We start from the raw sequence: 27,876 nt of genomic DNA, 5'->3' as shown, positions 1-27,876 counted from the left end.
AATTAATACTATTTGACATGTTGTAACGTGCGATGGTGCAGGTCAAGGTTAGCAATAGCTCCGGTTAGCATAAAGTCACAGGTAGGAAACAGGTAGGAGTAACCTCCGGTACTTTTATTATATAACTGGGACCACATTACGCCAGGTCTCAACGACACTACTTCAAATCAAGTATACACGCTTTTAAATACATAAATCCAAGACCCCTGCCTACAAGGACTAGCTACAAACTAAAATACATATAAAAGAAGGGAGACTAAACTGAAGACGGCAGTTACTCGTAGTAGAGGGGAGGAGCATGCGCACTTGTTCAGACTCCACGTTATCTGGCATAACAAACAAAGAGGGAGGGCGCCACCTGGTGGCGCTACGTGTTATAGACCTGACTGTTACAATAAGCAATGCCTTTTTATAAAGTAGGCAGTATTGAACCATATAATATGTATAAAAAAAAGACTAACCATTGACTTCTATAAAAAGGAGGATATCTCTAAAGAAGATAACATGGGTGATGTTGCTAACAGTAATTATATCAGTGCTGCCATGAACCCAGTGTGCTGGCCATTTGGGTCTGGGTATTGGTCACGTATCCTGAAAACGCCTGCTGATGCCGTCCATCTTCCTCTCAGACTGGTCTTCCTCTCCCCGCACCAATTGCTCTTCCTGTCCTTTTCCCTGTGGCCGTCGCACTCATGTTTCCCTGTGATGGGTCTTGCCCCCTGCTATAGGTCTCATCAACAGTTGACGTCGGTACAATGAGGAGCTATCAGTCTACCTGCAACGTACAGTATTCACATGTCAACAGAAGCACTTGCAAAAAACTTGAGATACAGAGGACAAGATCAGCTGACAATATTTATGTGGCTACATTCAAAGAGCTGTCATGTGCTTTAGCAAACGTTAGTACTTATGCCAAGCAGTGGCGTCACTAGGCTGTTTTATTCGGGGCTAAAGCCCCGGATATTATTTAATTAGCCCCGAATGTAATTTTTGGGTAAAATAAATATATATATATATATAAGTAGCCTAGTCCTTCTCGATAGTCCTTTTGGCAAGAGAGTGACAGCTGGTTCAACCTGTTGACCACCGATTGGTCAACGAGCAACAGGTGTGCAGCCTCCGCCAGCCCCAGAGTCCAATCAGACTGGCTCTGGGGCTGGTGAGGCTGCTCTCTCTAGCTGTTTTCGAAAGCGTTCCCTATCACGGATATAGTGCACTATATAGGGTGCTCGCCATTTTGTAGTGGTGTTCGAATTCCCAGTGGTTCATTTCATGCACTTTCATGGACTTAAAATTCCCAAAATTTGAGTGAACATACGACGTTCCCTACATGTTACTCCCGTATACCACAATGCAATGCGGTCGTGTTGTCGGCCGCATCGGGTCAGTCGAGTCTCCGGCTTTCATTTAGAAATGTCAACATTTATTTGGGATTTAACATAGAAAATGTAACATTCAAAATTACTAAAAAAAAACATTCAACATCAATACAACCTCCAGCTTTCCTCGTGAGTGCCCGGTTTGTTTACATGATGTGGGCGCATCTGTCTGCGTCACACAAATACCCGGCGCATTTACTGAAGCAAATGACGTTTAGAAATGTTCAGCGTAGGGTCCGAATTCTCGTTCCCTATATTGTCTTCAATCATCCCCTTGAACTTCTCAATTGAAACTCAAAACATAATATATTTAATATATATACCAAACATATATGTATTCATTACATTTTTCTATCTAAACTGAAGTCCCTGTTCTGTACTGTCGCCCCCTAGGGGCCTGGAGGACTTCCAGACGGTAACCACACAGGGGAGCGGGGGGGCCTGCTCCCCTGTGTGGGGCCCTCACCCTGAGGGCCCGGGCAAAGGCCAGGGCCCTCAGGGCGAAGGCCCGCTGGTTGGAGGTCCTCCACACCCCCGCTGAGAAGAGTGAGACCCCCCCCCCCACCCGTCTACGAGGCTAGACACACTCACGAATGAACTTACATAGACACACACACAAACACACACACACACACACACACACACCGAACACACGCACATACACACACACACACACAGACACACACACACACACACAGACACACACACACACGCACACGCACACACACCGAACACACACGCACACACACACACACCGAACACACGCACACACACACACACACACCGAACACACATGCACACACACACCGAACACACGCACACACACCGAACACACACGCACACACACACACACACACACACGCACACACAAAACATCAAGATTCATTTTAAAGTAATTTACAACATGCAACATTATCCCACAGACCTCTTGGTTATTAGTTAATTAGGTGTTATTCAGGATTATGACAAAAATGATGACATTATGAGATCTTAAAAGTCTTTTCATGATTTATCATGCTATACTTTCCAGAAGAGAGTGAGGGAAAGAAAGAGAGAGAGAGAGAGAGAGAGAGAGACAGAGAGAGAGACACACGGTGAGAGAGAAAGAAAAGAGAGGGAAAGAGCGAGAGAGGGAGAGAGAGAGAGAGAAATTGAGAGATAGATAGAGAGAAACAAAGAGAGACAGACAGCGTGAAAGAGAAAGAAAGAGAGAGAGAAAGAGAGCGAGAAGGATGGAGAGAGAAAGAGAGGGAGCGACCGACTACAACTGCCACAGAGACACAGAGTCATCAGTCCTCTCAGGCCTCCAAAGCCCCTTTGTCAAAAGATACTCATCCTCTAACTAGTGTGTGTGTGTGTGTGTGTGTTTTTTGCGTGTGCGTGTGCGTGTTCTGTGTGTGTCGGTGTATGTGTATGTGTGTGTGTTTGTGTGCGCGTGCGCATCCGCCCGTTTTTTTTTTTCTACAACCGACACAAAGTCGCTGATTCACCGTGAAATACCGCAAACCCCGGGAGGAGGTCCTCCTGGGTGAAGGAGGCCTGGAAGGTGTGGAGGTGTGTCAGTGTGTCTGAGGACCCTCCTCCACCTGGGGACACTCTGTAGAAGGACAGAGAGCCAGCAGGCCGGTCCAGATACACTCCTACTCTGGTGGAGCCAGCGGGGCGCAGAGGTAGGGCTTGTCCAATACCGTTGTAGGAGAAAAAGTAAATATTATTAAAAAAATCAAACCTCCAGGACTTGTTGTTCAGTCCAAGCCCGCTGTCAGCACCCCCTCCTCTCCTTGTGATTCCTCTGTATGTCACTCCTATATGAACAACTCCTTTCCTCTCTACCTCCCAGTAACAGCGGCCAGTCAGAGCCTCTCTACCCAACACCTGGTACTGGGAGTCAAATCTCTCTGGGTGATCCGGATACGACTGGTCCTCTTCAACCCCCGTCACCTTTCTGTTGTCCTCAGACAGAGAGAGTCGTCTGTAGGCCGTGTTGGGGTCCAGTGTGAGTTCACAGGCATCTGACGGGAGAACAAGACATGATGAGCTGCTGAATCATTCTTCATCGTCACCATCCTCGTCATCGTCACCATCCTCGTCATCATCATCGTCATCATCATCATCATCATTGTCATCACTTGTACTGTTCTCCTGTGTTCTTCTTTTTATTCTCTTTCAGACTCTTATTTTGGTCGCTCTCTCTTCTTCAAACATGCAAACAAATATTATGTACACATACATAAACATACGTACACATACGTAAACATATGTTTAAATATGTACACATACATAAACATACATAAACAAACATACTAATATACACACACATAAGAGTGTAATGGTAGTACAAGTACAATTTCTTCAATGATTGTACGATTTCTAGTTCCTATTCCTGTGCTATTTCGCTTTCCTTACACTTGTTTTACTTCTTATGACAAATGTACTTATTGTAACAAATGCACTTCTTGTAAGTCGCTTTGGATAAAAGCGCCTAAATGTAAATGTAAATGTAAAGTTTGCACGTCTGAGTGATAGTTTGTTTTGTTTTCGAGAACGAGTCCGTGGTTTGAGGCTAGGTTCAATTGGACAACATACGTGGCTGGTTATCTGCTTCCGGTAGTAGCTAAACGTCAATGGACTTAAAAAACACTTCTTTCAGGCCATGACATCCACAAAAACTAGGAAACGGTTCACAGAGTTCGTGGTTCGGTTCATATCACAGTTTTGGGTTCGCTACGTTTTAGGTAAAGCAGGGGATGACACAAGTGACTACAAAAAAAAGTACACATCTAAACATATAGTGACACACACACACACACACACACACACATATATATATATATACACACATATATATATATATATATACACACACCTCAACAACAACGTTATGAAAACATCAACAACAATGTTCTGAATATATCAACAACAATGCTATGAATAAATCAACAACAATGCTATGAATATATCAACAACAATGTTCTGAATAAATCAACAACAATGTTCTGAATATATCAACAACAATGCTATGAATATATCAACAACAATGCTATGAATATATCAACAACAATGTTATTAACAACAAACAACAAACATCTCTCCTTGGATCCAGAACTTACCAAAGACAAGCAGCTCAGCGGTGTGATTGGCCGTTCCAGCGCTGTTGGTCGCCATGCAGCAGACCGTGTTCACGCCATACCCCACCCCTCTGACGAAGAGGAAGCCCCTCTCCACCCAGGCCTCTGATTGGTCGTCTGTGCCGTCCCTCTCCAGGGGCCTGCCGTTGTGGAGCCACTCTACTGTGGGCTCCGGCGTGCCGCCGGTGTGGCAGGTATAGCGGGCCGTTTGGCCCACGGGCAACACGTATGTAGAGGAGTGGAACTCTGTGATGCTGGGGGCCTCCTCCTCCTCCTCCGTGGGCATCACTGAACCTGAAGAAAGCAGGAGGAGAGGAGTGAACGTTTGCAACACGGATCTAGAGATGCAGCGTCAGACACTCCCTTCACTCTGTCCTAACACCTGTCCACTAGAGGGCGACCCAGGGGATTCACCCCCAGTATTCTCGCCTGCAGTGTCTACAAAGTCACAGCAGTGTCTACAAAGATCTCCCAGGGAGGGGAAGTCACTCCAGCGCAGAGATTAACGAGTCGGGGGCGGAGCTTGCAGAGAAGAACGCAAAACCGTTCAGCAGCTCAAATAGAAACTAGTGCAAGTGAACCCAGAAAGGGTTGACCCTTGTGACCTGACCTGATGAGACCACAATAGAAACATGACCTCAGTAGACCACAATAGAGACATGGCCTTAGTAGACCACAATAGAAACATGACCTCAGTAGACCACAATAGAGACATGGCCTTAGTAGACCACAATAGAGACATGGCCTTAGTAGACCACAATAGAGACATGGCCTTAGTAGACCATAATAGAGACATGGCTTTAGTAGACCACAATAGAGACATGGCTTTAGTAGACCACAATAGAGACATGGCTTTAGTAGACCGTAATAGACATGACCTTAGTAGACCACAATAGAAACATGACCTCAGTAGACCACAATAGAACCCTTACCTTAGTAGACCTAAACACAACCAAACACCTTTCAACTCTTAAAGAGTATATTTACTGTATCCACGGCACAGAGAACAGAAAGGAGGAACCGTTCATGCGTCTCCACTCATGAACACAAACAAAGTCTGCGGACCCTCTTTGTTCCGCTCAGCCTCCAGATGATCCAGGCGTAGGACCTTCTCACAGATCCAGTGGTGCAGTCTGTCACACGGTTCTTCGGACCAGCCGTCCTCCCCTGCTACGACACAGTCTCTTGCTCCGCCGTCATCGCGTGGTTTACCGTGTCTCCAACTGAGAACCACGAGGAGGAGACAGAGGAGGTCACTCTGTCACTCTCAGAGAAGAGATGCTGCTGAATAGAGTCTTCAGCCTTACCTTGAGGTCATGGGGGTACCATCCACCCACTTGAAGGTCCCCTCTGTCTCTCGATCACTCAGTCCAAGCCAGGAAGGACCCATCAATCTGCTGACAAACCCCTGTTTCCAAAGGTAATAGCATCTGTTGTTATGACAACACAGATGAACACACACACACACACACACACACACACACACACACTCAGTCACACAGTCACACTCACACACACACACACAGTCTCTCTCTCTTTCTCACACTCACTGACACTCACACAATGTCTCTCTCTCTCACACAATGTCACTCACTCACACACACACACACACACACACACACACACACACACACACACACACACACACACACACACACACACACACACACACACACACCTGTTCTTCTCTGCTGTTGATGACCACCAGGTCTGCCTTTCTCTGCAGACAGTCTTCTCTACTGGCCGTCCAGCTCTTCTTAGTAGTAGAAATAAGGTAGACACTCTGTTCGTGAAACATCCAGCCATGAAGGGAAAATTCATCTGTTGAATGTAAAAGAAAATCCTGAACAAACACAGAACTGCTTATCTTACTGTCTTCGTTACGGACACACAAGCCTGAGACCTGACCTTAACCGACCACAAAAGAGGCATGACCTTAATAGACGACAATAGAAACCTGACCTTAGTAGGCCGCGATAGAAATCGGTCTATGTTTGTTGAAGTGCCTTATAATTGTAAACCCAGCTTAATGGAGCGCAGAGCAAAGAGCTATTGAAGAGGAGACTAACAACACCTGCAGTACCACCATGCTGCCAGAAGACATCCTTAATTTATTTTATTTTGTGGTATGCTCTGTTAGCCTGAAGTTATAATGAAGAGGGGATGTTCAAACATAAAATCACAAAAGCAGAGGGTGTTTTTGAAATAAATGTTACTAACGTGTTTGATTTAATAACTTGGATAAAACCCTCACCGAGTTCACCCAGTAAGTGCTCTCTCCCCTCCCTCCAGGGTGACGGTGAGTCTAGTACAGGACAGAGGAGTACAGGAGATACGAGCTGTAAAACAGAACGACATCGTCTCTAAACATCACAGGACCCACAGCCAACCAAACACAAATGTAACCCCAACATTTATATAGTAACCTTAAATAATAATTACACTTCCAGCGCCAGGAAGGGGTTACACAAAGTCCATAATATTAATACTAATTCAAATAGCAATAACTATAATTATCAATATCATTATCGTTGCTATTGTTAGAAATTACATATTATTAACACGAATTCTAACAAAAACAATAATGATCATTATAATTGCTATTATTACAACTAGAGTTTCCGTGCGCGCGTTGCGTGCGCTCAACCTCTAGTTGTACTTAAACCCATAGCAATAATGTGGAAACCCCGGTCGGTAATGTATCAAATTTCTGAGCGCATAATAAAATAACATTTTGCCTATAATGTTACAACTTATAACATATTGGTTCACCTATTGCGTAATGAAGCAAGCATAATAATTTTCTCCTTACTTTATGAAGCAGGTGTAACAATTTTAAGTTCGCCGCATTTGTATATCAGAAGATTCGACCCTGAGGGTGATTCACACTTGATGCTTTATATGCGGACATCGATGTCGTTCAGACATCAGTAGAATCAAGGGGGGTGGGCTTGCAAGGGGCGGGATATGAAGTACGGCCTAAGTTTGCAAGAGGCGAGATAAGTGCGGCCGCTGACACTGAAGTTTGTTTTGGTTTGACCGGAGGCCGACCGGGCAGAACTCATCGTGATCATCTTAAATGTTGCTGCAACGATGCATCATATATTCCGTTGCATTCACAACATCCGAAGCATCGATCAATGAAAGATTGGAGCACGAGTTAGAGACATATTGAAGAAAAGACGAAGAAGAAAGGCGTCGCGAACGTCTGTGTCACCGGAGAAGGAGAGTGTATTTTATTGCTTAATTTCCCATATAACAAACACTGGGACAAATGCAGTTGATTTCTTGCTGAAACAGGGTGAGAAAAGAGGGAGTGGAAGGACGGGACCATATAATGTTCAGCTAACTCGGGTTACAGGGGTTATTGTTCAATAGATGATACTTGTGTTCATGTAACAACAGCTAAGGCAGCAACCTACCTAACTGTAGTGAACTAAAGCACGGGCTTGTGTGGGGGAGGGCGAGGGTGGGGGGGGGCAAGATTGCAGATTGTACATTGGCTACCTGACGTGAGAGTTAAAGATGTGTTTTTTTTTAATTGACAGAAGAATGCGTCATTGAGAACAAAAGTCTCTTCAAGTGATCTGGCCAAGACAGGCAGCAGTAGCCTACAGTCACACATAGCCTACACACAAAACATAAGAAAAATAAAAGAACTAAAATCGTTGGCAGGGGGGAGGGAGGGATATCAATATCGCAAGACATTTCGCCCGACATTTCGGGAGCAACAAAGTGTAAAGACATTTCGGGAGGCTCAAGGAGGGGAGTAATATTCACTTTTTTACACGTTTTGTATGTAATGTTACATACACAAAGTGTAGTCTTGTGGTGGACTCTATAGACATAATTCACCATACTGTGTTAGTGACATGCTTTCGTTCTGTGTTATAGGGAAGCTGTCTCTTTAAGATCGTGCGACTCATGTGTTATCTGCCGGTCGGCGCGATGTTTGAATTTAACTGTCTTTATATGATAAAATAAACGACCTGCCGTTGCATTGTTGATGTGAGAAATTGTCTCTTCACTTCTTTTATCAATTTCTACAGTCCATAGGCAGAACATCTTACCTGGGAGAGTTAAAACAGACGGAAAGGGGGAGGGGGGGATATCAATATCACAAGACGTTGCAGGATGCTCAAGGAGGTGGGTAATATTTATAAAATAAAGAAAGTTTTGCGAAAAAGTGTAGTCCATTATAGACATAATGTCTCAGCTGGGAGCGTGTGTCGATGGCGGGGCTCTCTCGATCTTGCCGTTGTCTTGAAACGTCTGCATCCGCGTGTGTGCAGTGTGTGTATGCGTGTGCATGTGTGTGCGTGCGTGTGTGCATGTGTGTGCGTGGTGTGTGTGTATGCGGTGTCCTGCGCTGCCTTTGTCTTGAAACGTCTGCGCACGCGTGTGTGCAGTGTGTGTGTGTGCGTGCGTGCAGTGTGTGCGTTCGCGCGTGCTGTGTGTGTGTGTGTGTGAGCTGCAGGCTGCTTAACAAAAACAATATTTATCATTATCATTGCTGTTATTACAATCATTAATATGATATAAATGTATTGTAATTATATTCAGGATGATATGATTTAGACTCACTGAAGCGCAGGGAGATGAGGAGAATACTCAGCAGTCCGATGCTCACAATGACAGTGATGTGAAACCATAGAGCTGTTCAGGAGTAGGACACACACACACACACACACACACACACACACGGTCACTTTGGCTAAAGGTTTTCTAAACATAAATCTTAAATGTATTTCGAGGAAAACATACTTTTTGTATCATTTTTTTGGACTGGGTTATTTCTTTTAAATTCTCTAAAAAGGGGCATCTACCAAATCTCCTCTTCCTGGTCTCCTCCCGGTCCAAAGACGTTTCCTCAGGTTCCTCAGAGAGTCCGGGGTCCGGTTCAGAGATGGTGACCATGGTTACTCTCTGACGGCTTCCACGGCTTCGGAACTTAGCCTTCTTCTTTGCTCTATCAGCTGAAAAAACGACGTCACGTGTTTTAATTCTGACCAATTATCAGAGTGCAGTCTGATACCATCAGTGTCAGGAAATGTTTTTCTTCTACTCTTATCAGATGCCTTCATTTGCCACACAGACTCAGGGACGCACTCAAGCACACACACACACACGGACACACAGAGTAATGTACACACAGATATATTCATACTGCGTGGCTGTCATTCACAGTCCAGACTCCCTACGGTCTGCAGAATCCCCCACCCGTCTTGAAGAAACACCTGAAGACATCCACTGAGAACACCTCAGTAAGTGATGACTGGTACTGTGGCTCTCGTGTTGAGTTTAGAACACACTTAAGCAGAGCAAGTACTGGTCTCTAGCATGCATGTTATTATTCCCTCATTATTGACATCTACGCACACATAGTTATACAGTAATACACACAGAAATACATACGTACACACACAGTAATCGAGGGGGGACAACATGTGGCCTGCGTGTCACCAGGGTCTTTCACATTGGCCCACGCAGAAAATATGTTTTTTTTATAAGTATTGTGGGATGATTTGAGATATGTTCATATTAATGACAAACTTTATCTAATTATGTTAAATTCATAAGTACACCTGATATCACTTCAGTTAAATGAGCAGCCATTATTAAAACACAAAATTGTTGATTAAATAAACCATTGTCACTCTAATGTCACGTTGCACTACCATTAATAATAAGTAATGAAAAAACTAAACTTGTGTTCTGCTCCCTAAAGTTACTCTGTACTCTGTTCCACGTATAACGAACATATATCATGAAACACACAACTACTTGAGATGCCTATCAATAGTCCGTAACTCATGGACGTAATCACACGTCAAGTAAGGTTAATGTGAGCTTTTTGTCTCAAACACACACACGTCGTTATTTAGGAGAATAAATCTGTCTACGGTGGCTAGTTCATCAGGTTGGTCCCTTAGGCTAAAAACATTTTCTAAAAGTACATTGTAAATGTATGCAGATGAAAACATTTTTTTGGCTGGATTATTTATTTTAAATCCTCTCAAAAGGGCACCTACCAAATCTTCTCTTCCTGGTCTCCCTCCGGTCCAAAGACATGCGCTCAGGTTCCTCAGAGAGTCCAGGGTCCGGTTCAGAGATGGTGACCATGGTTCCTCCCTGACAGCTTCCAATCCTTCTGCTCTCAGGAGTCAGCTCTGCTATATCAGCTGGAAAAAACACGTCACATGTTTTAGTTCTGACCAATCATCAGCCTGCAATCTGATATCATCATTGTCAGGAAGTGACAGTTTTTCTTCTACTCTTATCAGATGTCTTCATTTGATACACAGACTCACGGATGCAACACAAACACACACACAAGATTATTTTTTATTGAATATAAAAATACAACATACATTGGTATAATATAGCAGATAGCGTAGTGGACATGTCTCAGAGTCCACAACAGATTTGTATTCATATTTTAATACAACTTACAGTTTTTCTCAGTCGCTTTGGTACATTTCTCAAATCATCCTCAACATTTGCAAAACAGTAAATGCATTTCTCAAAACAATTCGTACAAATAGCAAAACACCATGGATTACCTGCAAAAGCCAGTCCCTTGCTCAAAATCCTTAGTTCATCTCTCAAAAGTAAATATCTGTGTCAATGAACATGTTAGTGCCATCAGAATGATAAGTCCTTGTGTCATTGTGTACGGATAAGACTAAATTGTTTAGTGATGTTGTCAATATAACGGTGTACTCTGCAGGGATATTCTGATGTTAAATATGGCTAAAGTTTAGAAGACAGTTATTGTACATTGTAAGTTACACCTTAGTGTATGTGGGAGATTGCTTGCAAAGGACTGGACAAGATTCACATTTACGCTTTGACTGTTTGTACTTTAATTTGTTGACGACCATGTCATTGCTAGCAATATGAACATAGGACAATCTCCTTAGGGTAAACTGTACATTCATTGCTGTAGGAATTACAGTGCAGTCTTCCTACACCTCGTGACATTCCTGTCTTTTGGGCCACACATTCTAGTTCTCACACAGCCTCACTCCTCTTCCTCTTCTTATTCTCTCTGGCTGTTGACCCCGTCCAATTCCTTGTCCTTCCATTGTCAGACAATGTAACATTGTGTTGTGCTCCAGCTATATATACTTGCCAGTTTATGGTTCATGAGAGGCACCTTTGAGCTATTTCAGTAAACTGGTTGATCGTTGGTTGATCTAACACTTCACACATTTCACTTCTTTAGAGAAAGTCAAGAATCACCTGGTAGCAATTTACCAATTCAGGACAGATTTAGAAAAAAGTTGAATGGAAATGTATAGAACTATGCTTGACATATTATGACAACTTGTTCAACCATTTTGCATGTAAAGACTTATGCAATGAACTAATGCCTAAATGTTGTGGGGGTGAGACTAGTCAATAGAGACCCATTACAATACATTTTTGTGTGTGTGAGTGACTGAGTGAGTGAGTGAGTGTAAGAGAGAGAGAGACATATTGTGTGTGTGTGAGTGAGTGAGTGAGTGAGTGAGTGAGTGAGTGAGTGAGTGAGTGAGTGAGTGAGTGAGTGAGTGAGAGAGAGAGAGAGAGACATTGTGTGTGCTCTAAAAGCAGTGTGGGTTGTTCCAGTAGTAGCACAAACCACTTTTATGAACCTCAATCATTCACTCGTGTGTGTGTGTGCGTGTGTGTGTGTGTGTTTGTGTGTGTGTGTGTGTGTGTGTGTGTGTGTGTGTGTGTGTGTGTGTGTGTGTGTGTGTGTGTGTGTGTGTGTGTGTGTGTGTGTGTGTGTGTGGGTAACACTTTACATTAAGGTACGCAAAAACGTGGGTACTTACTGAGTTATAAATGAGTAACGAATGAAGAATGAACAGGGCCCTAACTGGGGCCCTAAGTGACAGTTATTCAGTAACTACTGAGGAGTTACTGGTAAACAGACTAGGGGATACTGTATTATGGTTCAAAAAGCTTAACTACTGGTGAACGAATGATTAAAAAAGCTTCACTACTGGTAAACAACTACTACAACCACTACTGGGACCAAGCAGCTTCCATGCTCTGACCCCTAATGATGAGCAAATGTACACATACACACACTCCCCTGTGTGTGTGTGTACATACACATTATGTGCACATACACGTTCGTTTCTCCTTTTAAGTTCCATAACGACTACGTAGTCAACGTTGAACATTTATTAAGGAAGAAGAGAACAAGAACATAATACAGAAACACGTCACAGGAGCCGGCTCCACCTCCCAACCCCCCTGATGGCGTTCAACATCACTTCGCTGTCCACCCCAAACAGAATAAACCCCAACCCTTATAGACAACTCCCCCACGATGCCCCACACCTGAGACAGGGGACAGAGAAAACCATCACCTAGAATATAAAATACATATAAAGAATGCACCTATGGAACATGACCTCACAAAAATATTGACTATTTAAATACCCAGACATAATAGAATATATATAATTACCCAGACATAACAGAATATATAGATAATTACACACAATAGCATATAAGAAATTAAATACCCAGCTACAGAATATACTTAGCTACAAATTATAATTGGCTACAGGCTGGTCTAGAGATAATAATCTAATAATTTGAAGTTGGTGAAGTACCCTGCAGCTTTTGTATTTGTGATTGTGAAAGGAGTGGAGCTAAATATTACACCATACATCTAATCATTGGTTAGATTTATTTTTTCAGATCGATTGTCTCATCTTTCATTGTCTCCTTGGGGACTAAAATAGTTTAACCCTTTGCCTATTTCAATGTTTCCCCTCTCAGCGTACATAGGCCGAGGGTGGATTGACTACTGACCATTTATGTCCTTTGCCCAGCATATCCCCAACCTGAACAAGAACACTTAACACATCCCACCCCTGAGATCTGCGACACTTTAGGAGAAGAAATATCACACATTCACAGCAAAACCTGGTAGTCTCGGTCAGACGTACTGTCCCCAAAGGCCATAGCTGCTGTCTGTACATTCACAGCGCTGCATCGGGGACACTTTGAGGATCAGTGTACAGATGTTGCTTGAGGAAGATCAAGATCTTGTCCCAACTGTCTTCCTCAGCAAATGCATGAGGTTTTGTGTGTCCTCCCCACATTGTCATTTCTGCAACACACACACACACACACACACACGCACACACGCACACACACACACACACACACACACACACACACACACACACACACACACACACACACATTACCAATAATCCCTAATTAACAACTACATTTTTAACCATTCTAAATTAACTACAAACTATTTTTCACCTTGCTGGTCGTAGAATGGAAAGCGGAAATAGGCGGTCCGGATAAGGTTGTTATAGGGCAAATTGATGATGTGTCCAGCACCTGGATAGCTCAGTATGGTCAACAGGTGCTCTTTGCCCGCCTTGTGCATCCTCTTTGCCATCTGTGAGGGAAATGTGAGGTTCTGTTCAGTCCTGTGTTCCAATCCGCATCTCTTACAAAGATGTCTGTTTTGTTCCAGCCCAAAAAACAAAACAGTTTAAGACCATTTATATCATAGTGTGTGGTCTGTCAGCAAGCCTCCCTTACCTAGCTACAATGTATGTACAATATACAGAGTCAGATATGATGGTTGGATTTGAATCAATTATCAATAAATTATGTGTAGGTAGAAGGATTTTATAGGTTTAAAATCTCGATGGACCACTTATAAAAACGGAGCTTGGCAAATCAGGTTTTAAGTAGTATGCAGCATACAAGAACATTTAGAATCCCTGATTTAGTCCCTCTCATCAGATCATTTACTTTAAGTCAGCTTCTCTGTACGATGTATGTAACTTTCTGCTCATCCGTTTCTGCTTAACTTTGGATACACGGTTTGTATTGACAGTTGTGCTCGTCTTGTCAAACTTGTGTATATGTGCTTATTTGTATACAGGTCTCTTTTGAACCAGATCTTGATCTCGATTCGACTTCCTGTTTAATAAATGAAGACTCTAGTCTGTCCACTTACCATCTCAGCACATTCTGCAGATGCGAAATTAAGATCGTCTTCCCCAACAACCAGCAACAGTGGACAATTTATATTTTCCATCTAGCAAAGATATGACAAACCATATTATTGAATGCATTTTGTATGCGTGCGTGCATGTGCATGTGCATTCATGTACCTACATTTATAGTTGCATCATTTGGGAGAGGTAGCGTCGCGTTGCGTATTATTAAATGGTTTTGCTCATTTCGCTGAATGGTGTGTTTCTTCCTGATGGAAAAAGATATTTAATCATGTGATTCCAATAAAGCAATATCCATATTTGTATTAGGGACGTAAATAGGCATTAGTCGACTATTGTAGCAATCTAGAAAAGCATACTTTTATCCTGTTTTGCCGTTGGAATTTCTATGGCATTTGATAGCAATCAATTTCGACAACAATCAACATCTAAAACGAGACTTACACTTTAAAGTTATGGTTCATCATTTTGTCTACCGACTCTTCCACCAATAAGTGGCTGCCACTGACAGAGACACAACAGCGAGGCTGGAACACAAAATGGTTAGGACACATCGTACAGTTGAAAGAAGACAACGCATATCCGCCTTGTTCGTGGAAGTACTTACACTGATAGCTTCGGTGCGGCACACCATATTGAGAGCCACGACTGCACCCTGAGACATGCCAATGAGTCCAACTCTGTTGCTGATCACTAGGGGATGCTCCTGGAGAAATTCAAACGCCCTCTGTACGGACAAAGATGGCCCAGAACACTCCCATTAGATCCCATAACAAATCCACTGATCAACACCTGCACAAGACCGAGAGGAACTACAGCCATCGACAGAAACAAGGTGGGGACGGACGAAAACATCACAGACCAGAAAATAGTCCATTGTGAATTCTCTTCCAGGAATGACGTAGTTGACCACAAAGGCTACGAAACCTTGAGACGCAAGCAATGCGGGACGGCACTCTGACGCATTCTCTCTATAGCCCCACAAATCAATCACTCCCGGAAAGGGTCCAGGACCTGGGGAGTACAACAGTTTAGGTCCAGAGAACGCTTGGCTAACGGATCACCTCAGGATTGCACAGAACTGGGGGGGAAGAGGCTATTGGAACATACCCGGAGGGATGAAGAGGATGCCGTCAATCTCCTTCTCTTGCACTCTGATCCTCTTCTGCCCCGGTGCCATGTACCACCTCTGGGCCACCACTGAGGCCAGGGGAGGCTTCTGCCTGAAGCCTGCAGAGAGGTGGCCCTGAAACACCGAGATGAGCACCTCCTGTGGTGTCACCACGTCAGCCCTTAACAAACTGAGGAACAGGAGGACAATCGTGTGTTCAAACGAACCCTGCCTTACTCGCAATGTATTTCAACATGTTTTAAATGTATGAAGAGAATCCACCCCATCCCCATTATCACAAGAGAAGGTCAAAGAACGTAAGTGTCAAGGAGGACCATCACAGGGTTAAGCTTTGACCCTCATCAGACCTGATGAGATAGTACCTTACACTGTGTACTCCATAGATCCTGGAACGGAGATCATACTCCACAGCAAACCCATCTGTTCCTTTCCTGTGTATGTTCCCCCCAGACTAGCATCTTTCGAAACTGTGGAGTCAATCCAGATACCAGTTGGAATGGCAAACATGTCATCAATCGTTGTGCATTAGTTGAGGGAACATGAATGAACCGTCATTGATTATTTTAACATCAGGCAGTAAACCCTGCAATTGAATTGAAGTAATGCTTGAGGTCAAATAGCCATCGGAACAATATCTACCATCAACAGTCCCTTTATTGTCAGCGACATAGTGTCCGAACGCCTCCCAATATTCTTCTTTCTCAGAGCAGTGAAGAGAGTGCAAAGTGACTGAGAGACCAGGAGGCAGATTCTCCACCAGCACCCGGAACTTCTCGGTAAAGAATGCCCGTGAGGGACAAACTGAGAGAATTGGGTGGACAGCCCCAGCCATCATTTATAATCTCTGTAGCAGAAAAGAAAAGTCACAATGATCAGTCCAAATAAGTTATTGTGTAAACATTTGGATAACAAATGGAACACTAATTAGTTGTTTTTAGGTTGTACAATAACACAAGCCATTTCATGGATTATGTTCTACATTTGCATTTAGCAGATGCTTTTATCCAAATCGATTTACGATGAGTACATTTGTCAAAAGAAAGATAAACAATATATCTCCGTCTGTACAGTAAGGATGTTCATAGAACCAAGTGCCAAGCACTAACAATTGTTCCCCGTATCCAACAACGCTATCTGGGATAAGATGCTACACAATGCTAAGTACAATTATTAAGTGAATGTACTATACCTGGTATGCACGGATCCTTCAATATATCTATTCCACAAGGATTAAATCCACTATGTGCGAAGAGTCTGCACCGTGACTGGTTAGTGATCACCTGAGGACCCATTTATTGCCTACGCCTTCATGAGCCCACTTAACAGTTCCTGAACAGGTCTCCATGTCCTGAGGGTGAGCTATGGGACTGTTACCAGTGTGCACACAAGACCTAGCACAGTATTTGTCTTTAGTGATGTTTCAATATTTTTTGTGTGTTTAATTCTTTGTCTGTATTGATCCAATACCTCGAGGTGTGTAAACACAGGACTCTTGGAGCGAAACACAAATAAGCGTTACACATACTTTGATGTTCAGACATATAGAACAGAACGTTTAATGGTTGGATTGATTGGAATTAGCTATCATGGTTCAGAAAATACCACTGTCCAAAGTTAGCATTTTCTGTTCATTGCTTTAGCGCCTCCTGTTGCAAGATCTGGATACAATTGGGAGAAATTGATCTTGCCCCATGTGCCTTTAACTACACCAAGTTTGATGATTGACAGAAGTTAATCCCACCTTTTTGCCCCTTCAAATTTGTTTGGACCATTTTTGGCCTCTGGCAGCCATGTTGTTTGGTCTATTGACTTCCTCTTATTTGAGCAGTTAGAACATTCAACAGTCCCAAAGTTGGTCCCGCTCAAGTCAAACATAGCGCCAAGGAACTTGAGTGACAGTCCACACACATTTTGATGCCTCGCCTTAATATAAAACGTGTGGATGTCATTTTTTCAATCGTCATTTCTTTTATGCAGTATTTTATGCTGTTTCAGGCAGTTCAGGAGAGATGTTTTTTTTGTGGGAAAGAGGACTCCCCCTGGCATGATATTTGAGCTTTGCAGCTTAGCAGAGCTTATAAATGGATACAAAGTTATATAACGCACTAAATAAAGGGGGAAAAAATCTTCACAGTGTTACTCTCTCCCTCTTTCAAGATGTTCTCTCTTGTTTTAACTCCTATTCTTCCAGCATCGAGTGCCAAGGCAGTTGGGTGATGGTATGTGAAAATGAAGCATATTTCGAAGGTGACTGATCAATTAGAACTGAAGCCAGTGTTGTGTTATGTGGTATGGGCTGCGCAGGCCGTCACAAGCATAGCACTTGCATCCTCCAATCGTAGCGACCAGGCTTATCGTAACCCTGATTTTCTCAGCCAGACAGAGACGAATTCTCGTTCCCTATATTGTCTTCAATCATCCCCTTGAACTTCTCAATTGAAACTCAAAACATAATATATTTAATATATATACCAAACATATATGTATTCATTACATTTTTCTATCTAAACTGAAGTCCCTGTTCTGTACTGTCGCCCCCTAGGGGCCTGGAGGACTTCCAGACGGTAACCACACAGGGGAGCGGGGGGGCCTGCTCCCCTGTGTGGGGCCCTCACCCTGAGGGCCCGGGCAAAGGCCAGGGCCCTCAGGGCGAAGGCCCGCTGGTTGGAGGTCCTCCACACCCCCGCTGAGAAGAGTGAGACCCCCCCCCCCACCCGTCTACGAGGCTAGACACACTCACGAATGAACTTACATAGACACACACACAAACACACACACACACACACACACACACCGAACACACGCACATACACACACACACACACAGACACACACACACACACACAGACACACACACACACGCACACGCACACACACCGAACACACACGCACACACACACACACCGAACACACGCACACACACACACACACACCGAACACACATGCACACACACACCGAACACACGCACACACACCGAACACACACGCACACACACACACACACACACACGCACACACAAAACATCAAGATTCATTTTAAAGTAATTTACAACATGCAACATTATCCCACAGACCTCTTGGTTATTAGTTAATTAGGTGTTATTCAGGATTATGACAAAAATGATGACATTATGAGATCTTAAAAGTCTTTTCATGATTTATCATGCTATACTTTCCAGAAGAGAGTGAGGGAAAGAAAGAGAGAGAGAGAGAGAGAGAGAGAGACAGAGAGAGAGACACACGGTGAGAGAGAAAGAAAAGAGAGGGAAAGAGCGAGAGAGGGAGAGAGAGAGAGAGAAATTGAGAGATAGATAGAGAGAAACAAAGAGAGACAGACAGCGTGAAAGAGAAAGAAAGAGAGAGAGAAAGAGAGCGAGAAGGATGGAGAGAGAAAGAGAGGGAGCGACCGACTACAACTGCCACAGAGACACAGAGTCATCAGTCCTCTCAGGCCTCCAAAGCCCCTTTGTCAAAAGATACTCATCCTCTAACTAGTGTGTGTGTGTGTGTGTGTGTTTTTTGCGTGTGCGTGTGCGTGTTCTGTGTGTGTCGGTGTATGTGTATGTGTGTGTGTTTGTGTGCGCGTGCGCATCCGCCCGTTTTTTTTTTTCTACAACCGACACAAAGTCGCTGATTCACCGTGAAATACCGCAAACCCCGGGAGGAGGTCCTCCTGGGTGAAGGAGGCCTGGAAGGTGTGGAGGTGTGTCAGTGTGTCTGAGGACCCTCCTCCACCTGGGGACACTCTGTAGAAGGACAGAGAGCCAGCAGGCCGGTCCAGATACACTCCTACTCTGGTGGAGCCAGCGGGGCGCAGAGGTAGGGCTTGTCCAATACCGTTGTAGGAGAAAAAGTAAATATTATTAAAAAAATCAAACCTCCAGGACTTGTTGTTCAGTCCAAGCCCGCTGTCAGCACCCCCTCCTCTCCTTGTGATTCCTCTGTATGTCACTCCTATATGAACAACTCCTTTCCTCTCTACCTCCCAGTAACAGCGGCCAGTCAGAGCCTCTCTACCCAACACCTGGTACTGGGAGTCAAATCTCTCTGGGTGATCCGGATACGACTGGTCCTCTTCAACCCCCGTCACCTTTCTGTTGTCCTCAGACAGAGAGAGTCGTCTGTAGGCCGTGTTGGGGTCCAGTGTGAGTTCACAGGCATCTGACGGGAGAACAAGACATGATGAGCTGCTGAATCATTCTTCATCGTCACCATCCTCGTCATCGTCACCATCCTCGTCATCATCATCGTCATCATCATCATCATCATTGTCATCACTTGTACTGTTCTCCTGTGTTCTTCTTTTTATTCTCTTTCAGACTCTTATTTTGGTCGCTCTCTCTTCTTCAAACATGCAAACAAATATTATGTACACATACATAAACATACGTACACATACGTAAACATATGTTTAAATATGTACACATACATAAACATACATAAACAAACATACTAATATACACACACATAAGAGTGTAATGGTAGTACAAGTACAATTTCTTCAATGATTGTACGATTTCTAGTTCCTATTCCTGTGCTATTTCGCTTTCCTTACACTTGTTTTACTTCTTATGACAAATGTACTTATTGTAACAAATGCACTTCTTGTAAGTCGCTTTGGATAAAAGCGCCTAAATGTAAATGTAAATGTAAAGTTTGCACGTCTGAGTGATAGTTTGTTTTGTTTTCGAGAACGAGTCCGTGGTTTGAGGCTAGGTTCAATTGGACAACATACGTGGCTGGTTATCTGCTTCCGGTAGTAGCTAAACGTCAATGGACTTAAAAAACACTTCTTTCAGGCCATGACATCCACAAAAACTAGGAAACGGTTCACAGAGTTCGTGGTTCGGTTCATATCACAGTTTTGGGTTCGCTACGTTTTAGGTAAAGCAGGGGATGACACAAGTGACTACAAAAAAAAGTACACATCTAAACATATAGTGACACACACACACACACACACACACACATATATATATATATACACACATATATATATATATATATACACACACCTCAACAACAACGTTATGAAAACATCAACAACAATGTTCTGAATATATCAACAACAATGCTATGAATAAATCAACAACAATGCTATGAATATATCAACAACAATGTTCTGAATAAATCAACAACAATGTTCTGAATATATCAACAACAATGCTATGAATATATCAACAACAATGCTATGAATATATCAACAACAATGTTATTAACAACAAACAACAAACATCTCTCCTTGGATCCAGAACTTACCAAAGACAAGCAGCTCAGCGGTGTGATTGGCCGTTCCAGCGCTGTTGGTCGCCATGCAGCAGACCGTGTTCACGCCATACCCCACCCCTCTGACGAAGAGGAAGCCCCTCTCCACCCAGGCCTCTGATTGGTCGTCTGTGCCGTCCCTCTCCAGGGGCCTGCCGTTGTGGAGCCACTCTACTGTGGGCTCCGGCGTGCCGCCGGTGTGGCAGGTATAGCGGGCCGTTTGGCCCACGGGCAACACGTATGTAGAGGAGTGGAACTCTGTGATGCTGGGGGCCTCCTCCTCCTCCTCCGTGGGCATCACTGAACCTGAAGAAAGCAGGAGGAGAGGAGTGAACGTTTGCAACACGGATCTAGAGATGCAGCGTCAGACACTCCCTTCACTCTGTCCTAACACCTGTCCACTAGAGGGCGACCCAGGGGATTCACCCCCAGTATTCTCGCCTGCAGTGTCTACAAAGTCACAGCAGTGTCTACAAAGATCTCCCAGGGAGGGGAAGTCACTCCAGCGCAGAGATTAACGAGTCGGGGGCGGAGCTTGCAGAGAAGAACGCAAAACCGTTCAGCAGCTCAAATAGAAACTAGTGCAAGTGAACCCAGAAAGGGTTGACCCTTGTGACCTGACCTGATGAGACCACAATAGAAACATGACCTCAGTAGACCACAATAGAGACATGGCCTTAGTAGACCACAATAGAAACATGACCTCAGTAGACCACAATAGAGACATGGCCTTAGTAGACCACAATAGAGACATGGCCTTAGTAGACCACAATAGAGACATGGCCTTAGTAGACCATAATAGAGACATGGCTTTAGTAGACCACAATAGAGACATGGCTTTAGTAGACCACAATAGAGACATGGCTTTAGTAGACCGTAATAGACATGACCTTAGTAGACCACAATAGAAACATGACCTCAGTAGACCACAATAGAACCCTTACCTTAGTAGACCTAAACACAACCAAACACCTTTCAACTCTTAAAGAGTATATTTACTGTATCCACGGCACAGAGAACAGAAAGGAGGAACCGTTCATGCGTCTCCACTCATGAACACAAACAAAGTCTGCGGACCCTCTTTGTTCCGCTCAGCCTCCAGATGATCCAGGCGTAGGACCTTCTCACAGATCCAGTGGTGCAGTCTGTCACACGGTTCTTCGGACCAGCCGTCCTCCCCTGCTACGACACAGTCTCTTGCTCCGCCGTCATCGCGTGGTTTACCGTGTCTCCAACTGAGAACCACGAGGAGGAGACAGAGGAGGTCACTCTGTCACTCTCAGAGAAGAGATGCTGCTGAATAGAGTCTTCAGCCTTACCTTGAGGTCATGGGGGTACCATCCACCCACTTGAAGGTCCCCTCTGTCTCTCGATCACTCAGTCCAAGCCAGGAAGGACCCATCAATCTGCTGACAAACCCCTGTTTCCAAAGGTAATAGCATCTGTTGTTATGACAACACAGATGAACACACACACACACACACACACACACACACACACACTCAGTCACACAGTCACACTCACACACACACACACAGTCTCTCTCTCTTTCTCACACTCACTGACACTCACACAATGTCTCTCTCTCTCACACAATGTCACTCACTCACACACACACACACACACACACACACACACACACACACACACACACACACACACACACACACACACACACACACACACCTGTTCTTCTCTGCTGTTGATGACCACCAGGTCTGCCTTTCTCTGCAGACAGTCTTCTCTACTGGCCGTCCAGCTCTTCTTAGTAGTAGAAATAAGGTAGACACTCTGTTCGTGAAACATCCAGCCATGAAGGGAAAATTCATCTGTTGAATGTAAAAGAAAATCCTGAACAAACACAGAACTGCTTATCTTACTGTCTTCGTTACGGACACACAAGCCTGAGACCTGACCTTAACCGACCACAAAAGAGGCATGACCTTAATAGACGACAATAGAAACCTGACCTTAGTAGGCCGCGATAGAAATCGGTCTATGTTTGTTGAAGTGCCTTATAATTGTAAACCCAGCTTAATGGAGCGCAGAGCAAAGAGCTATTGAAGAGGAGACTAACAACACCTGCAGTACCACCATGCTGCCAGAAGACATCCTTAATTTATTTTATTTTGTGGTATGCTCTGTTAGCCTGAAGTTATAATGAAGAGGGGATGTTCAAACATAAAATCACAAAAGCAGAGGGTGTTTTTGAAATAAATGTTACTAACGTGTTTGATTTAATAACTTGGATAAAACCCTCACCGAGTTCACCCAGTAAGTGCTCTCTCCCCTCCCTCCAGGGTGACGGTGAGTCTAGTACAGGACAGAGGAGTACAGAAGATACGAGCTGTAAAACAGAACGACATCGTCTCTAAACATCACAGGACCCACAGCCAACCAAACACAAATGTAACCCCAACATTTATATAGTAACCTTAAATAATAATTACACTTCCAGCGCCAGGAAGGGGTTACACAAAGTCCATAATATTAATACTAATTCAAATAGCAATAACTATAATTATCAATATCATTATCGTTGCTATTGTTAGAAATTACATATTATTAACACGAATTCTAACAAAAACAATAATGATCATTATAATTGCTATTATTACAACTAGAGTTTCCGTGCGCGCGTTGCGTGCGCTCAACCTCTAGTTGTACTTAAACCCATAGCAATAATGTGGAAACCCCGGTCGGTAATGTATCAAATTTCTGAGCGCATAATAAAATAACATTTTGCCTATAATGTTACAACTTATAACATATTGGTTCACCTATTGCGTAATGAAGCAAGCATAATAATTTTCTCCTTACTTTATGAAGCAGGTGTAACAATTTTAAGTTCGCCGCATTTGTATATCAGAAGATTCGACCCTGAGGGTGATTCACACTTGATGCTTTATATGCGGACATCGATGTCGTTCAGACATCAGTAGAATCAAGGGGGGTGGGCTTGCAAGGGGCGGGATATGAAGTACGGCCTAAGTTTGCAAGAGGCGAGATAAGTGCGGCCGCTGACACTGAAGTTTGTTTTGGTTTGACCGGAGGCCGACCGGGCAGAACTCATCGTGATCATCTTAAATGTTGCTGCAACGATGCATCATATATTCCGTTGCATTCACAACATCCGAAGCATCGATCAATGAAAGATTGGAGCACGAGTTAGAGACATATTGAAGAAAAGACGAAGAAGAAAGGCGTCGCGAACGTCTGTGTCACCGGAGAAGGAGAGTGTATTTTATTGCTTAATTTCCCATATAACAAACACTGGGACAAATGCAGTTGATTTCTTGCTGAAACAGGGTGAGAAAAGAGGGAGTGGAAGGACGGGACCATATAATGTTCAGCTAACTCGGGTTACAGGGGTTATTGTTCAATAGATGATACTTGTGTTCATGTAACAACAGCTAAGGCAGCAACCTACCTAACTGTAGTGAACTAAAGCACGGGCTTGTGTGGGGGAGGGCGAGGGTGGGGGGGGGCAAGATTGCAGATTGTACATTGGCTACCTGACGTGAGAGTTAAAGATGTGTTTTTTTTTAATTGACAGAAGAATGCGTCATTGAGAACAAAAGTCTCTTCAAGTGATCTGGCCAAGACAGGCAGCAGTAGCCTACAGTCACACATAGCCTACACACAAAACATAAGAAAAATAAAAGAACTAAAATCGTTGGCAGGGGGGAGGGAGGGATATCAATATCGCAAGACATTTCGCCCGACATTTCGGGAGCAACAAAGTGTAAAGACATTTCGGGAGGCTCAAGGAGGGGAGTAATATTCACTTTTTTACACGTTTTGTATGTAATGTTACATACACAAAGTGTAGTCTTGTGGTGGACTCTATAGACATAATTCACCATACTGTGTTAGTGACATGCTTTCGTTCTGTGTTATAGGGAAGCTGTCTCTTTAAGATCGTGCGACTCATGTGTTATCTGCCGGTCGGCGCGATGTTTGAATTTAACTGTCTTTATATGATAAAATAAACGACCTGCCGTTGCATTGTTGATGTGAGAAATTGTCTCTTCACTTCTTTTATCAATTTCTACAGTCCATAGGCAGAACATCTTACCTGGGAGAGTTAAAACAGACGGAAAGGGGGAGGGGGGGATATCAATATCACAAGACGTTGCAGGATGCTCAAGGAGGTGGGTAATATTTATAAAATAAAGAAAGTTTTGCGAAAAAGTGTAGTCCATTATAGACATAATGTCTCAGCTGGGAGCGTGTGTCGATGGCGGGGCTCTCTCGATCTTGCCGTTGTCTTGAAACGTCTGCATCCGCGTGTGTGCAGTGTGTGTATGCGTGTGCATGTGTGTGCGTGCGTGTGTGCATGTGTGTGCGTGGTGTGTGTGTATGCGGTGTCCTGCGCTGCCTTTGTCTTGAAACGTCTGCGCACGCGTGTGTGCAGTGTGTGTGTGTGCGTGCGTGCAGTGTGTGCGTTCGCGCGTGCTGTGTGTGTGTGTGTGTGAGCTGCAGGCTGCTTAACAAAAACAATATTTATCATTATCATTGCTGTTATTACAATCATTAATATGATATAAATGTATTGTAATTATATTCAGGATGATATGATTTAGACTCACTGAAGCGCAGGGAGATGAGGAGAATACTCAGCAGTCCGATGCTCACAATGACAGTGATGTGAAACCATAGAGCTGTTCAGGAGTAGGACACACACACACACACACACACACACACACACGGTCACTTTGGCTAAAGGTTTTCTAAACATAAATCTTAAATGTATTTCGAGGAAAACATACTTTTTGTATCATTTTTTTGGACTGGGTTATTTCTTTTAAATTCTCTAAAAAGGGGCATCTACCAAATCTCCTCTTCCTGGTCTCCTCCCGGTCCAAAGACGTTTCCTCAGGTTCCTCAGAGAGTCCGGGGTCCGGTTCAGAGATGGTGACCATGGTTACTCTCTGACGGCTTCCACGGCTTCGGAACTTAGCCTTCTTCTTTGCTCTATCAGCTGAAAAAACGACGTCACGTGTTTTAATTCTGACCAATTATCAGAGTGCAGTCTGATACCATCAGTGTCAGGAAATGTTTTTCTTCTACTCTTATCAGATGCCTTCATTTGCCACACAGACTCAGGGACGCACTCAAGCACACACACACACACGGACACACAGAGTAATGTACACACAGATATATTCATACTGCGTGGCTGTCATTCACAGTCCAGACTCCCTACGGTCTGCAGAATCCCCCACCCGTCTTGAAGAAACACCTGAAGACATCCACTGAGAACACCTCAGTAAGTGATGACTGGTACTGTGGCTCTCGTGTTGAGTTTAGAACACACTTAAGCAGAGCAAGTACTGGTCTCTAGCATGCATGTTATTATTCCCTCATTATTGACATCTACGCACACATAGTTATACAGTAATACACACAGAAATACATACGTACACACACAGTAATCGAGGGGGGACAACATGTGGCCTGCGTGTCACCAGGGTCTTTCACATTGGCCCACGCAGAAAATATGTTTTTTTTATAAGTATTGTGGGATGATTTGAGATATGTTCATATTAATGACAAACTTTATCTAATTATGTTAAATTCATAAGTACACCTGATATCACTTCAGTTAAATGAGCAGCCATTATTAAAACACAAAATTGTTGATTAAATAAACCATTGTCACTCTAATGTCACGTTGCACTACCATTAATAATAAGTAATGAAAAAACTAAACTTGTGTTCTGCTCCCTAAAGTTACTCTGTACTCTGTTCCACGTATAACGAACATATATCATGAAACACACAACTACTTGAGATGCCTATCAATAGTCCGTAACTCATGGACGTAATCACACGTCAAGTAAGGTTAATGTGAGCTTTTTGTCTCAAACACACACACGTCGTTATTTAGGAGAATAAATCTGTCTACGGTGGCTAGTTCATCAGGTTGGTCCCTTAGGCTAAAAACATTTTCTAAAAGTACATTGTAAATGTATGCAGATGAAAACATTTTTTTGGCTGGATTATTTATTTTAAATCCTCTCAAAAGGGCACCTACCAAATCTTCTCTTCCTGGTCTCCCTCCGGTCCAAAGACATGCGCTCAGGTTCCTCAGAGAGTCCAGGGTCCGGTTCAGAGATGGTGACCATGGTTCCTCCCTGACAGCTTCCAATCCTTCTGCTCTCAGGAGTCAGCTCTGCTATATCAGCTGGAAAAAACACGTCACATGTTTTAGTTCTGACCAATCATCAGCCTGCAATCTGATATCATCATTGTCAGGAAGTGACAGTTTTTCTTCTACTCTTATCAGATGTCTTCATTTGATACACAGACTCACGGATGCAACACAAACACACACACAAGATTATTTTTTATTGAATATAAAAATACAACATACATTGGTATAATATAGCAGATAGCGTAGTGGACATGTCTCAGAGTCCACAACAGATTTGTATTCATATTTTAATACAACTTACAGTTTTTCTCAGTCGCTTTGGTACATTTCTCAAATCATCCTCAACATTTGCAAAACAGTAAATGCATTTCTCAAAACAATTCGTACAAATAGCAAAACACCATGGATTACCTGCAAAAGCCAGTCCCTTGCTCAAAATCCTTAGTTCATCTCTCAAAAGTAAATATCTGTGTCAATGAACATGTTAGTGCCATCAGAATGATAAGTCCTTGTGTCATTGTGTACGGATAAGACTAAATTGTTTAGTGATGTTGTCAATATAACGGTGTACTCTGCAGGGATATTCTGATGTTAAATATGGCTAAAGTTTAGAAGACAGTTATTGTACATTGTAAGTTACACCTTAGTGTATGTGGGAGATTGCTTGCAAAGGACTGGACAAGATTCACATTTACGCTTTGACTGTTTGTACTTTAATTTGTTGACGACCATGTCATTGCTAGCAATATGAACATAGGACAATCTCCTTAGGGTAAACTGTACATTCATTGCTGTAGGAATTACAGTGCAGTCTTCC

General features: G+C 43.4%; 3 protein-coding genes across 4 annotated transcripts; all 3 read right to left on the bottom strand.

Moving 5' to 3' along the window:
- Positions 1-387: 387 nt before the first annotated feature.
- On the bottom strand, positions 388-10,642 carry LOC307089056 (uncharacterized protein). 2 transcript variants are annotated; one of them, XM_079755149.1, is made up of 10 exons: positions 10,540-10,642; positions 9,334-9,483; positions 9,092-9,163; positions 6,762-6,812; positions 6,186-6,328; positions 5,815-5,915; positions 5,573-5,730; positions 4,490-4,801; positions 3,109-3,391; positions 388-775 (listed from the first exon to the last, which is right to left on the bottom strand). In XM_079755149.1, the coding sequence occupies exons 1-10, from the start codon at positions 10,628-10,630 to the stop codon at positions 772-774; spliced, it is 1,365 nt and encodes a 454-aa protein (XP_079611275.1). In that variant the 5' UTR covers positions 10,631-10,642; the 3' UTR covers positions 388-771. The 2 variants fall into 2 exon arrangements, with proteins under 2 accessions (XP_079611275.1, XP_079611274.1); XM_079755148.1 differs by lacking the exon at positions 388-775 and having other exon boundaries at positions 1,962-3,391.
- A 2,051-nt stretch (positions 10,643-12,693) lies between these two features.
- LOC307088910 (bile acid-CoA:amino acid N-acyltransferase-like) lies at positions 12,694-17,996 on the bottom strand. The gene is made up of 10 exons (XM_079754969.1): positions 16,274-17,996; positions 16,002-16,101; positions 15,613-15,803; positions 15,365-15,516; positions 15,110-15,229; positions 14,947-15,029; positions 14,663-14,750; positions 14,502-14,582; positions 13,790-13,931; positions 12,694-13,625 (listed from the first exon to the last, which is right to left on the bottom strand). Exons 1-10 carry the CDS (start codon positions 16,467-16,469, stop codon positions 13,495-13,497), a joined length of 1,284 nt encoding a protein of 427 aa, XP_079611095.1. The 5' UTR covers positions 16,470-17,996; the 3' UTR covers positions 12,694-13,494.
- A 369-nt stretch (positions 17,997-18,365) lies between these two features.
- LOC307088602 (uncharacterized protein) lies at positions 18,366-27,042 on the bottom strand. The gene is made up of 9 exons (XM_079754539.1): positions 26,940-27,042; positions 25,734-25,883; positions 25,492-25,563; positions 23,162-23,212; positions 22,586-22,728; positions 22,219-22,319; positions 21,977-22,134; positions 20,894-21,205; positions 18,366-19,795 (listed from the first exon to the last, which is right to left on the bottom strand). The coding sequence occupies exons 1-9, from the start codon at positions 27,028-27,030 to the stop codon at positions 19,245-19,247; spliced, it is 1,629 nt and encodes a 542-aa protein (XP_079610665.1). The 5' UTR covers positions 27,031-27,042; the 3' UTR covers positions 18,366-19,244.
- Positions 27,043-27,876: the final 834 nt, after the last annotated feature.

The sequence above is a fragment of the Pollachius pollachius genome (assembly GCF_949987615.1).
Source record: "Pollachius pollachius genome assembly, chromosome: 17".
NCBI classification, from domain to species: domain Eukaryota; kingdom Metazoa; phylum Chordata; class Actinopteri; order Gadiformes; family Gadidae; genus Pollachius; species Pollachius pollachius.
This window is presented reverse-complemented; position numbering and strand designations above follow the sequence as displayed.

Coding starts and splice junctions, on each gene's coding strand:
- LOC307089056 (XM_079755148.1), bottom strand. CDS start 10,630: ATGGTCACCATCTCTGAACCGGACCCTGGACTCTCTGAGGAACCTGAG. Junction 9,164..9,333: donor GACCAGGAAGAGGAGATTTG/GTAGATGCCCCT, acceptor ACTCCTGAACAG/CTCTATGGTTTCACATCACT. Junction 6,329..6,761: donor GCACTTACTGGGTGAACTCG/GTGAGGGTTTTA, acceptor TACATTCAACAG/ATGAATTTTCCCTTCATGGC.
- LOC307088910 (XM_079754969.1), bottom strand. CDS start 16,469: ATGATGGCTGGGGCTGTCCACCCAATTCTCTCAGTTTGTCCCTCACGG. Junction 15,030..15,109: donor GCCGCACCGAAGCTATCAGT/GTAAGTACTTCC, acceptor TTTGTGTTCCAG/CCTCGCTGTTGTGTCTCTGT. Junction 13,932..14,501: donor CTGCAGAATGTGCTGAGATG/GTAAGTGGACAG, acceptor TTTCCCTCACAG/ATGGCAAAGAGGATGCACAA.
- LOC307088602 (XM_079754539.1), bottom strand. CDS start 27,030: ATGGTCACCATCTCTGAACCGGACCCTGGACTCTCTGAGGAACCTGAG. Junction 22,135..22,218: donor GGTACCCCCATGACCTCAAG/GTAAGGCTGAAG, acceptor CGTGGTTCTCAG/TTGGAGACACGGTAAACCAC. Junction 19,796..20,893: donor CGCTGAGCTGCTTGTCTTTG/GTAAGTTCTGGA, acceptor TTCTCCCGTCAG/ATGCCTGTGAACTCACACTG.